This window comes from Tuber melanosporum, assembly GCF_000151645.1.
Source record: "Tuber melanosporum whole genome shotgun sequence assembly, scaffold_11, strain Mel28".
NCBI classification, from domain to species: domain Eukaryota; kingdom Fungi; phylum Ascomycota; class Pezizomycetes; order Pezizales; family Tuberaceae; genus Tuber; species Tuber melanosporum.
Genome location: NW_003298766.1, coordinates 459134 through 472866, shown reverse-complemented (window position 1 = coordinate 472866; position 13733 = coordinate 459134). Strand labels below are relative to the sequence as shown.

Sequence of the window (13733 nt, the reverse complement as noted above, 5' to 3'; positions counted from 1 at the left end):
TTAAAATTCATTGGGCTGGACTTTCGGGTGGTAACCACTATCAGCGCAGTATTCTGGCGGAGGTTACTTATGGTTATCACATATCTCATTAACTTCAGAGAGTAAATATGCTTCTTCCGAACAGGAGTTCTTCAGGTCCAGGGAGTCACCGGACCCCGATTCATGAAGGGTGGTACGTAAGTTTCTCTTCCATCGCCTCCGAACAACTGGATACCACAAAGGGAGGAGGGAGAAATAAAAGAAAAAGAAAAAGAGGGCTTCTCTTTTTCGCCTTTGGCGCATTTATACACTTTCTTAATTGCGCAGTTTATTACACGCTTTACCGATGTTTCCCACATCTCATTACTCACTTATCCTACTCCGCATCCCGCAGACTACACTCTCCACCTTCTGGTGAGAATTTATTGGCAGCCCTAAAGTTCTTTTTATCGCGTCGCACCTCCGTGGGTCGGCACTGGTGTCAACAGTCTTCTAGAGAGTGAATACCGACATACCAAAGTACTCTCTAATTACACTGCCGGGGTACCATAGCTTTACTACCGACGCCCTCACACCTGTGGACAAATGGACTACCCCACTTTTATAGTCAATGCTACCTGAGGTTCATGGTGGCGTGATCAGCACCCAGGGGGCGTTGATATTTCGGGTTCTCGGGGGTGCATTTTCTATCTCAAGGAAGAGATGAACCGCTATGCAGCTCCGAACGAACCAAACGTGGGCTTTTGAATCACGCGCGGGAGTCGGTAACTTTTCGGTGAACGGATTATTTAAAATTAATCTCCTAGCCTTTCTGGAAGAAATCAATATTCCATCATATCATACAAAACCTAGCTATAAGCTGGCCCGCAGCAAGGATGGGTGGGAATGTGGGGTCGGGGCCTGGGTTGACGCTGATAGGGTGGATACCAGACCGTGAATACGAGTGTGATACTATACCGGCCCCGTGTGGTGTTGTGCTGCCAATGGTTTGTGGAACTATCCGCCTAACTTATGCCCGAGGTGATAAGCTATCTGCCTAATATTTGGGTTTGGGCTATATAACCTAGGATGCAGAAAAGTGTCTCAGCCACCTCCGCTCGAGGATTGCTTATCTCATGTGAACGGGAACTTTATATAGCCTTCAGCTGGAAAAGTTAGGTTTCCCGCGACGCTGGGACTGCAATTAAAACATTTACATTTCCACCAGTTTCATAAAGGCAGTCTTATTGCAAACAATTGCTCCCTTATCCTAAGGCATTATTGAGCTCAGCGTTTCCAACGTTCTAGGTTGGTGATGGGTCGCTCTATCAGGAGGCCTGGCCAGGCGGGCACAGTACAGGCAGAGCTCGGTGGAACGGTGAAAACCCCCACAAGACCCGGCCCTAGCCTACGGCCCACAGGGCTACAGGTTGTTTTCAAAGACAAATTCCTTCCCCCATCCGTCTCTCCCTTCCTTTCATATTTTTGAGTGACTGAACCATGAGTAATCCACTATACACGTATTATACAAATCGTGTTAACTCATCTCCCGGATCACTGGGAACCCCACCTTAGAATACTATAGTTTCTCTTAGGCTGGAATCTTTTTCGCTATGGTAGCCATTCCTGGACACCAAAGTTACCACCGTGTCGTTGGCCCAGAGCTCTCACGGTATTCTACTCTACTCCGTAATGTTGCGTCATGAAGGTGTCTTATTTCACAAGCTCGTCTCATCACCGCAGGGAAGCCATACGGGTTGCATGGGCCAGGCAGAATTGGGCTGTGCATAGGCAGTTTTGGCCAGGCTTTACAAGCCGTGCACACAAGCTCTGCATACAGGGTCGGCCCGTCGAAATCACAGGCCGAGTGAGTACTAGTACAGTAGCGCAATCCGCATCCAGCCAGTTACTAAACCTGTGGCCAGCAATCCTTGATCTTGAATCCGTAAATCTCCCACCGTATCAAAGCATCTGCCACATCAGGACTTCACTTGTAACAGAGGATGTAACTACCGAATATGGCGACCTGGAGCCGAAGATTCTAGAGCTCGTAGGTAGGTTAGCTCTCCAATTGTCAGCATTTATCTGAAATCTCTCTTGCGCCCGGCATGCTAAATTGGGACCCTTCTTTTTGTTCTCTTGCTCAATCATTGTTTCGTTGTTCGCAAGGTATTATACAAAATACTAGGACCCTTCTACCCAAATACAGATTCCTGTGCATTCATAGAACTAGACCAACTGTAGAGGGGGAGGAAAGAGACACTTCTCCAGCAAATACATTAGTTGGACCCCATCGTCGTTATTTCAAATCTATCCGGCATCCAGGACATGTAAAAGCAATACTTATATGCCCTTTGGAAAGACCGCCGTTCAGGAAGTTGACGGCAAGCCCCCCCAGTCCTCCAGCTAGCTACCAGTAACCCCTCCCACCACCAACAGGCAACTGATACACTAGCAATTGAGGCCCCTACAAGGCCCACCCGTCCGTCAGGACCCCGAAGACGGAACGGACCGGGTACTCGGGCACATACCGTACCACCGAGTGCAGCGTTCGCAGGCAAGTAGGCGGGCAACGTCAAAAGCAGCATGCATGCATACATGCAGGCCCAGCGACTCGTAGTAGTCTCTCGGCATATATTCCCCCGTGGCCAATAAATAAATGCTTTGCCAACAGGGTAGGAGAAACATTTGAAGATCTCTACCAGGGACTGTATGTTTGAAAACCTCTGAGAGTGGTTGCGTGCTGAGCTACTTCTTATCACTCGATATGTTTTCGACATGTACTGTACATAACGCTTTACCTTGTTGCTTCTTCGCCACCATGATAACTGGAATTAATTAGTGATGGTCGTGAAGGGGTCTGGACGAGCTAGTCGTTTATTGAAACTTCGGACTCCGCGAGTGAGTGGGCGGGATCGTAGGACTTGCCGACTACATTCGCTAGCCTCGACGGCGGCTGCGCTTACACGTGCAATAGGAAGTGAATCCTAGCGTGGTACTGTGGTGTTCGCGGAGGTTATTTCGGGCTGTTCAGTTGCCGGGGGTGCTAGCTCGCGATTGTTTCCTCAAACGTAATTCTGATCGGCCATATATCGGGAACATGATTGTCATTTTGCGATGCTCCAAGAGAGCCCTTTGCAAGGGGCGCTCAAGTAGTGTACATACACATGTCCTGACAAAAGACCAAAAATTAGAGTGGTCATGCCGGATCACTCGGAAACTCGCAGATATCTGTTGGGGATATCGACATCCAGCCTACCACAGGTTGCCATAGAGATGTCTACATGCCGCAGTATGACATATCTGAGCGAGTTTTCACGTATTCAAGACGCTCGTTTATCCCACCTCGAAGGTAGGTCGCTCGAAGATACAATCTATCCCGATTATTACCTCCTACAAACAATCTACCCTGTCCTAATTTGCCGAACGATCACAGCTCAGTTCCCGTTAGGCTAACTTAAAAAGGAGCCCATGCCGGCCTCTTGGGTAGCACCCTCCGCCCCATCAGGGCCTGAGGACGGACGGACAGACCGGGTTAATTGTCCGTGGGACCGAAGCTACAGCGCAGTGGTCCTCAAGGGAAACATTAGCTTACAGCATATCCAGAACGTTTGTTACAATTTCTAAGTTATTCGGTACGATTATATAGCAAAACGTGCATCGCATTTTACTCACCCACGAGGGGTTCTAGCATCTTAGCAATCCATCCATAAACTGGGACAGGAAAGAACCTCACGGATATGATATCATACATACCTCTACTGTGCATAGAAGGGGCTTTTACTAAGTTACTACTCCTACAGCGCATCCCAAATCCTCAAGCCATCATGTATGTATATAGACCACCCCACACGAGCGGCGAGCCCCCAACTATGATACTTCCCTCACACGGACGTGAGAGCCCGCCGGCACCCGTGAGCGCGAGGATTTAATACAGAAATCCATCAGGCGTAATACTCGCGCTATAATAATAATAATAATAATAATTCCAGTATTCGATAAACTCGGTATTGGACAATTCCTCCAAAATTCACCCCGATAGGGGGAAAAGGTGGCGCCTACCGAAAATTCAATGATTTTCACATCCAGATTCTCTAGCATAATAAATACCCCGAATGAGAGTAAGTAAAAGTCTAAAGACCGAAAAAATAAATACACTGCTCAGCAACATCAATGAGCGCGTCTCCCGATCATAGTAGTGACCTGGGTGAGGGTAAGTTAACTCCCCCCCCCCACCCCTCCCCTGAGTGGTCATTTATTCAGCAAGTCCAGACCCGAAATTCACCAACCAACCACACCAAACTCAGCCCGTCATCCCCTATCACTCTAATCCCCCCATTCGATAGATTCAATAAATGACAGACAGACAGACAGACAGACAGGGCATTCATGATGGTTAGACCTTTTTTTTTCTTCCCCCTCTTTGTAACGTCCTCCTCCTCCCATATATGCCTTTCCAAGACTCCGCTGGCGGTGCTTGAGCAGTTCTGTTGAGCGTCATATAAATCAGTGTCAATACGGGAGCACGCGGACAGTACAGTACTTGTCGCGGTTCGAGCCCACGGCCCAGATCAAAAAAGTGTGAGTATGAACACACACACACATCCAGTTCCCAATCAATAAGTTACCTTGAGGCGGTAGTAATCCTAAAACTTCTAACCTAGCATTTGCAAAAGGCCAAAGCGACATAATACCATACTACCAACACGACATGCTAGCCCCAGACAAATTCCAACATGGATAAACCAAGTCACATCCTTTCAGCGATTGCAATACTTAAATCTAAATCGGAGAGTGAGTAGAGATTTTCATAGTTATGAAAATCCGAGTAATGGAAGTATGACAAACGATACGGGAAAAAAAAAAATCAAGTAACGACGTTTCCATATATTATGATAGTATGTCATCAGTCATAAAAAAATCTAGGAACTTAATGCCAAATCCCTCGCACTACTTGCTACAAGTTATCGAGCAATTGTGAAATATGTGAAGCTCTGAATGGGGCGGTGGGTGGTGGAAATAAGGAGGTGTCTTTGATACATTTTGTGAAGGAGAAAAAAGAAAAAATTCTTATGATAAGTCATCTTACTTCTCAACTGTTATGTGATGGCTTTGCTTTTTCACCTTGGCGTAGGTTTTACAGAACTGGGAAAGCTCATATCTCCCCATGGACCGAGGAGGTTTGGCGGAATGTGAGAGTGGACCGTGGTGATATCATACCAACTTTGCAGGTTCTCACAGCGAAAATTAAGGGCTAGAGACGAAGAAATTGGCGAGACACTCATTTCGTCTATCCATTGCTCCCCCCCCCTTTTTTTCCAGTATCCCCATAGTAATAATCCCTTATAGATCTCCAATAAATGTCACAAATAATCACTCGTTTATAGAATTGTGTGCAAATAATAAAAGGCATCCAGGTTTCCTCGCATCATCACTCAAGAGCTCTCGCTTTAGAGTAGTATACTTGCGCACTGCAGAAGTTTCCGGAAATGTGGAAAATAACTTGGCACCTTGGCACCCAGGTTGCAACCTGTCAACACACCGTTTATGGGTTTTTTCTTGTGATCGGTGCAACCACAACAACACCGCCATGCCACGGAATCTAGTAAAAAGAGGTGAGTTTGAATAGACTCTGTATAGATGTGTTACTAATATATCTTAGGAAAGGAGATTTCACCTCGGCGGTGTGCGGTCATCATTGCCTACCAAAGTCTACCAAAGCCAATAACCTATAAGCAAATAAAAAAGGAAACTGGAGTTTCAATATCAACCGCGAATGATATCTGTCATAATGCGGTGGATAATGCACGAGTGGCCCGCCAGGAAGCCACCACCAATACCCTTGCCTCCGGCAGTATGTCTGTTATTAGACAGGCTGAAGACAGTGTCGGATTAGCGGTTCCACCAACTTTGGAAAATCGTGTCACACAGTCCGGCCCCCCTGATTCAACCCCTCTGGACGCAATTCCTGCCCTTGCGGTTCCTGCCAATAGTGCACCGGTTACCGAGGCACCATTCACTCTATATGAGCTGATCTCAGGAGGTTGCCTGAACTCTAAGAAGCGTGCTGGTAGGCCAGCTACCCTCACAGCAGAAGATAAAGATCAGCTTGTGAGGACAGTAAAAACAGGCTTTAAGACGCGACATATGAAGCTGATTGATATACATCGTGAAGCTGGCCTGGAGCATGTAAGTGATGCTACTGTGTTTAGAGCCTTAATTGAGCGAGGCATTCATGCATACAGGGAGGAATTTAAACCAATATTGGATGCAGAAAATAAAGCAAAACGCTTGGTAAGTCAACCTAATTTATTATACTATTTTATATATATATTGGAACTTTACTAACTATCTACTGGTTGACTATATAGATATACTGCACGGGCAGGGAGAACTGGAGAGCAGAGCAGGAGTGGGCCGGCCTTATCTTCATGGATGAGATGTCAATTGAGGTTGGAGCGGTGTTCGGAGTTAGTATTGTGTGGAGAGAGAAAGGAGAAAAGTGGCACAATGACTGTGTTGGTGCCAAAAAAAAAAAAGGCCGTTCGGTGATGTGCTGGGAGGCCATTGGATGGGGCTGGAAAGGGCCTTTCTTTATTTGGTTGACTGAAACAAAGCAAGAAAAAGAAGAAGCAAAATCCAAAGTTCTTGAGTACAATTAGCAGTGCGAGCAGGAGGAACATTTACTCAATACAGCTTGGCGGAGCAGTAGTGAGTGGAGAGAGCTACGAGAGGCGGAGCTGAAGGCAGCTCAGGAAGCCCGCAAGACAGCAAAGGACACAGGGGAAAAGGTGAAAACGAAGCAGACCTGGTAGTCTAAAAAATTGAAAATTGAAAAATTAAAGATCCGGGATGGGGGGGGATTGATTCTTGGAGGTATGTGGCTTGTGTCTGTCGGCCAATTTTGTGGCCCACCTACTTGGAGAAATTAGCTGCCGATCCAACCTCGAGCCTATTGTTAATGGAGAATAATGCTCCATCACACAATTCAAACTTTACGAATTCCAAAAGGGAAAAGGTGGGGGCAAAAAAGATTGCTTGGCCACCAAACTCTCCGGATTTTAATCCGATTGAGCATATCTGGCGGATTATGAAGGCTAGGATCCTACGGCGGCGTGAGGAGGAGCAAGTCATGAATTCTGCAGATATGAGAACAATTCTCAAGGAGGAGTGAAACAGAATCACAGTTGAGGATATCAATCATGAGATATCTAAATTGCACTCTATTGTTGCTAAATGTATTCTACAAGATAGAGGTAATAAGTTTCAAGCATAGTATACTTTGATTTTGTTTTCTCTTTTCTTTCTGATTGCCCGTTTCCTACTCCGGTTGTTTTTACTCTTTTTCTTTTTTTTGATCGTGCCAAGGTGCCAAGTTATTTTCCACATTTCCGGAAACTTCTGCAGTGCGCAAGTAGAGGGTGATATTCACTCCGCGAGGTGCCAGAACACCGCTCAGTAGACCATCCCATCTCCACTATCTTCATACTCAATCACTCGAGAGTATGCTAAAGTTCTGATTCCACCTTACCTACCTGTATCACATCGTGTTACCAGCCAGCACTACACCCTGTCCGACAAACAAAACCGAGCATAGCAACACCGTCCATCTCATTACCACCACAAAACTATTACCTACACATACTTCCTTCCCACCATCATGAATTTCAAGCAATGTAACTTACACCCCAACAAGAACGAAAAAAAAAAAATGAAGAAAAAGAAAGAGAAAAAGAGAAAAAAAAGCTGATACTTTTTAAAGAACTAACATTTCACTAACTGCAAAAAAGTGAAGGGTGAAAGTTCCATTAAGAACAATTACGGAAGGGAAGTGACAAAAGAGAGGAGAAAGTAAAAATTGAAGGTAAACATTTCCACCGCTCATGCTTGCAGGGGTATGGGTTTCAAGGGAAGCGCGGAACAAGAAAGGTGTTAACATAAGGGACAGGTAGAGATGGCGCGGAGTATGGGCCAGACTGGACAAGACGAGAGACAGGGACCAACAGAACATAAAGGAGTATGACAACAATAGCGTGAAGTAAGGAATAAAAGAATTTGTTCGCGGAGCAAAACAAATGTGCTAAGTCTTCCCTCTGCTCTCATTCCGGCATTTTCCCAGTCCATCTTTTCAAAGATTTTTTTGAATCTCTAAAATTCACAGGTAGAAAGGAAAAAATAAAGCATGAAATAGAATAATAAACACCAAACTTTGCTTTAATAAAATAAAATAAATCACCATTGGTAACTTCTCCGCGCAACTTACGAGCTCGTTTGCATTTGCGAACCGAAAAAAAAAAAAAAAAAAAAAACCGAAAAACCCATAGCAGGAACTCTACCTGAACTTTGCTACACAACGACCCATAACCTCGCCTTGGCAGACCAACTCTGCATTAAATTCTGATCCGTCAAGGGTGAGGAAAATATCGAAATAGACCCTGTAAAATGTTCCCTGAGGAGTATCCATCCGCTCGAAGTCCTTCTCCAAGTTCTTTCGAGACAAGTCAGAGGTGAGTGTCACAACTTCCTTGATACCTATATCATAGCTTATATAAGTACTTTACATCAGGTTAGGATGAAGGATAGGGGATACTAACGAGGGTCTTTGGTGTACTCTGGGCAAACGTCGTCGTCACAAGCATACAGGATATCCTCGTACATCAGAGTAGCGCCAGGAGCGACCTGTCTGAAGAAAGAAACCTTGACAGGTTCCCCAATCTTGACTCTCTGTCCCTTGGTGACGAAAATCTGGCGAGTATATTTGCACCTGTCCTTTCCGTCCAAGCTGGGTACGCGGTATTGCTCGGGGTGATGCCCCTCTTTGAACGGTTGCAGAGTTGCCATGAGATAATGTCTACGGGCAACACGCGATGTAACAACCTTCTCAGTGATACCAGCGGTGACAGCTCCCTTCACAATAGCAGCCACAGAGTCCATAGGACGTACAACCTTTGATTGGAACTGAGGAGGCACATGTAATTTGATTTGCTGGAATAGGTACTCTGAGGCACCAAATCCACCAACAACCAAAACATTCTATCAATAATATTAGTTATGACTGTAGCTCCCGTGTAACGTTTATTGCAAAAACATACCTGAAGTTGTCTATTCTGCGCCTGGATGGCAATGATTTGATTCCTTACCAGCTCCAGAATTCTATTGACCACAGGTTCAAAACACTGAAGAATTTCTTCATTGGTGAAAGTCATGTAACCTTCCTCGATACCGGCATCAGGGAACTCAGCCTCAATGCCGACATCAACAGCCCACTTTTGTCCATTATTTCTAAAGTCCGCCTTGATGCGGTTCTCAAAGTCCATAATACACTTGGCGTATACCTTGCCAGCAGTTCTCGATCCATCCGGCAACTTCATCTTCCTAATCTTGGCACGCAAGATGTTCGAAAAGTTCCTATTAAGAGCTGTCGAACCGCAAGAGTCACCGGAACCTGCTGTACACTCCGCCACAGAGAAAGGGACCTCTTCTTCGACCTCGTAAGCAATTAAATCGACAGTTCCACCACCGCAATCAACAATAAGAACAGCATCATGGATCTTAAGATTAAGAAGACCAGTCTTGGAACAGAACATTGCCGCAGCCTCGGGTTCTGTAATCAATGTCAACCTATTGTCGTTTTCGTCTCTCAAAAAACCAGCCTGAATAGCTGCAGCTCTGGTTGCGGCTTTCCCCGCATCATTCCAGATAGCTGGTACGGTCAAGAAATAGCGGATATTACGCTCCTCACGGTTAAAGACTTCTCCTAAGGTCTTCTGAAGCTGAGCTCTCATAGCTTGGCGCAACTTGAAGAGATAGTCCGCAGCGACATCGACTTCAGATTTCCCAGGAGGAAGAGGGGGAAGATTGATGGGATCGATGTAAGTATTTCCAGAAAGCATAAGCTGCAGTTTGAACCATTCGACCTGCACAGGTTTAGTATGCAACATACCAAAAAGAGGCCAAGATATTATACCTTTTGTACACCAGGCTTAGGATAACCGGTAGGAGCCAAAGCATCCGCAATATCAGGTCCCCAACCGACAACCTTCTGATACTGGTCATAGTACAAAACAGTGGGGATCTGCGTGCAAGTTAGACGTGATTGGTTCAATTCCAAAACGAGAAGAGCGAGTTCACCTTATTCTTAGTCTGGTTACCCGCACCGGGCCACTCGGTAATAATATCCTCTTTCGCTTCCTGATCCGTAGCAAATGCAAATGCAACACCACTGAAAGTGGTACCCTATATATGCCTTTATCAGTGAACATTCCCCGCTTCTCTGGATAAAATATCTGCGCTCTGGTATGCTCACAAAATCAATTCCAACGATCAGCTGCGCTTTGCTCTTGTTGGTACCTTCAACTTCTGCCGCATGAGGCCTATTCTGCATCTGGTGCATTCCAGGATGACTGTCCCGGTGACCCCCCATCTGAGGGGCAGGAGGGTAAACTGGTGGATGTGCACCATAGGGTCCAGGAGGAGGGCCCTGCATACCCATGGGAGGTCCTCCTTGCGGAGGAATAGGGCCAATCTGACCCGGTCCATACGGCCCTGGCGGAGGCATTGGGCTAGAGGCTCTACCTGCTATATGCTGTGGAGGGGGAGCGTATGGTGGGGGATACGATGAAGGCCTCGGAATTCCGGGTTGGTTCGGAGGAGGACCAGATGGTTGACCAACGTTCGGAGGAGGGGAGGGATTATTGTTGTTCTTTTTACTAGTATTGAAGGTAAACCGTCCTAGACGGCTGCTGAGTTGATTGCTCATACTTCAAAAAAGAGAATGTGATGCGGGGGAGAATTGTGGGTTTATAGAATGCAAAACAGAGGATCGGGGACGGAGGGAGAGAGGGGAAGGAGGGGTGGACGTGAGGAGATTTCGGTGAGGCTGAAAGATTCGGGTTTTGCCTTGCGGTAAGGTATCGAGTGGGCAAGAGACAGCAAGCGGCAAGAAGCAACAGAAGAAGAGCGAGCGTGTGTGATGCGGGAGGAGTGACAGAACGAAGAAGAAAAAAGAGAAAAAAAGAAAAAAAAGCTATGGGGGAGGAATAGAACACGAAGAATTGAGGGCTTGATTCCTCGATGTATGCAGCAGTAGTTAGGAGCCGAAGAGACTCGAGGTCGCTAATTTCGGCTTGCAACGGGGTTTGTTGAACAGTTGGTGAATAACGGTTGTCAATGAGAGGATAGCGAGGAGAGGAGTCGGATCTAGTGAGGAGATAGTGAGGAGATGCCGTTGACTATAGGAGTCTGTGACTTTTCAGCCGTGGTGCGGCTGGACTGGGCGAAAAGAGGGGGTGGAGCTGGTCGTGATGGTGGAGGTGGACGGATGTGGAGATGGTGGAGGGTGTTGGCTGTGAGGGACACACACAAAGAGAGCAAGAGGCAAGAAGACCCAGTTTCTGAGGAGTTCCAAGCGCCTTGCGTAGGGGGGGGGGTTTTTTTTTAGGAGTGAAATTTTTAAACAGAAGGGGTTGTAAGAGAATGAATAAGGATCACTAGAGAAAAGGGGAACGGGAAAGAAGATCCCGGTGCTCTGTATCGACCGGACCTATTCACTGACAGCTATTTACTTGCTTCGCTCCTATTGCCCTCTCAAAATTATTATTTTCAATACCTTTCTCAATCCGAAGACACGGAAATCTCGATTCACTGGCGGGCTGTGAAACCCAAAAAGGCGGTCAGTCAGCCTCCTCCAACAGTGACCAGGGGGTCGTTCAAGTTTTCCACCTTTCTTGTGTAGCAGTGCCCAATTGTGGGTACGACAAAAGGTTTCCTTGTCCACCCGTACTGCATGTTGTGATAGTGGAACCCAAAAAGTATCATAGAGTACTCAAGTAAGGGCAAGCAGTGGGTGCAAAATGTCTAGACAAACAGGAGTTGCAATTAATTACCATGGAATGCCTACCCTTTCAACGATACAGCTCTTCAACAAGTGGCAAAGGGAAGCAGAGGAATCGAGTGAGTTCCCATATCCTGTAAGGCTGAGTACCCGTACAGTGCCTATATAGCTCGATTATTGGTTGCTCCACGCGATCCAAGTCCTTTTGTGCTTCTAGAGGTAAAGTACAAGTACCATTAACTCTCGTCGGGCCCAACGAAAATCTCTAGTGGACGACTTGTGTGCTCCTTGAACAGCTTCCGCGCTTCAATATTATCAGTGCAAGCACAGAGCACAGCTAATTACCTGTCCTGCGATTTCGGCCCTTTCCTCGCGCTCTCTGGTCGGTCGGGCCGGCTGGGAGGCGGAATTCTCGGTCGGTAGGCCACCATAAGAAAAGCTCTGCCTCCCCCGCCTAACCCAACCACGATAAGAAGTGCCAAGCTTCAGCCGCAACGACCATACCGATAAAGTCCCCTGTAACCCTAAAATGTGGGCCAAAAACCCTCTCGCACCATGGCCATTCGTCAGGGAATAGGAAGAGGGAACATAAAGGGTACCGGTACCATACAGTAAATAGTGAACTTGGCGAAAGTCACTTATACTCACTCGTCAAATTTCTCTCAAACCAATCAGTTGATTTTTGGATGGTTTGCCGTACTCGAGTACCAGTGTTATTGGGAAGGATTGTTGCTGAAAAGAGGGAAAAAATAGGGTGAAGGCTAGGATTACTCAACCCGGCGCCTGTAAGCATGGAAGGGTCTGTGCTCAGATGGCCAGCTGCAGCAAGACCTGGGGGGAGATACTCGTACTGTCTAGCCCCTCGATGATTCGACGTTTGCTAGCAGAGTGAAACCTTTCTCCCTATAATATCCCCGAAGGCAGAAATTTCTTGAAGAATGCTATCGTGTTGCTTTACTGTGTTATCAATGAGATTGCAGTAGAATCACACAACTTCATCATAGCCTCTTCGTATGCTGTGACCTCTGGGTAGCCACCCACAGTGTATTGTCATGGGTAGCGAATGGAGGAGAGTGGGGAACAAAATACTGATATAAAGTTAGTACGGTATGGTACTCAGCAGAAGCTTAAGTTAGCTACTCAAGTATAAACGTCGGGCTGTGCAGGGGGGCACGAGGTGGTGGAGATCTTCGCTCTCCCGGGAGTGAGCGCGCTATCAGATGCTGACATTGGTGCCATCATATAGGAAAGCACTTGTTTACCGTACCGGTACTAGTACAAGTACTGTCAGTGTTTGAGCTGAGATTAGACCTGTGGGTGCGCCGGGCCAAGTCGCAACCATATTATTGCAAAAGAAATAGTGCGGTGGCAACTCGAATACACAGATATCTTTTCAAAACTGTGGTCGCAGGCCTGACCTCTGCACCTACAGGCACGATCTCACTGGCCAAGTACTCGTACTCGTAGACTATCATACATGTGCTCGAGTTCTGATACCGGTGTGTCGTTCGCGCACTTGGTATGCAACCCTAACCCCGAACCAGCACGAGAAACTGGGTCAAACTTTCTTTGTTCGGGCGATTGATGGTCCAGGCGGGGTGTCTGTTCCAAGCCCCTGCGGCTATCACGCTAGAGTAGCCTCTCCAGGTCCCCCCACAACAACAACCATGCCTAAGCTTCGAGCACCGCACCGGCACTGTACGAGTACGATGAGGATTGTGCCCACCCGCATTACCCCAAAGCTGAAAGGAAGGCAGGCACGAAGGATCGAAATATCGGCAGGCCCTCAAACGTCTCAGATTTGGAGATGCTGGTAAACCAGCATTAATCCCAATAGCATTAGAACCCACCTTCATTTCTGACTGGTTTCGGATGTACGCTGCTAAAAACTTGAACCCTACCTACCTACCGCACTGTCAACATCGCGGTCCCCACCTTCAAT

The 13733-nt window shown here is 46.8% G+C and overlaps 1 protein-coding gene; it reads right to left on the bottom strand.

Annotated features, from left to right (window-relative positions):
* Positions 1–8290: 8290 nt before the first annotated feature.
* GSTUM_00004279001 (uncharacterized protein) lies at positions 8291–10569 on the bottom strand (the record flags this gene model as incomplete). XM_002835524.2 has 6 exons in its annotated part: positions 10265–10569; positions 10090–10194; positions 9926–10033; positions 9051–9875; positions 8553–8991; positions 8291–8490 (listed from the first exon to the last, which is right to left on the bottom strand). Exons 1-6 carry the CDS (start codon positions 10514–10516, stop codon positions 8291–8293), a joined length of 1929 nt encoding a protein of 642 aa, XP_002835570.1. The 5' UTR covers positions 10517–10569.
* Positions 10570–13733: the final 3164 nt, after the last annotated feature.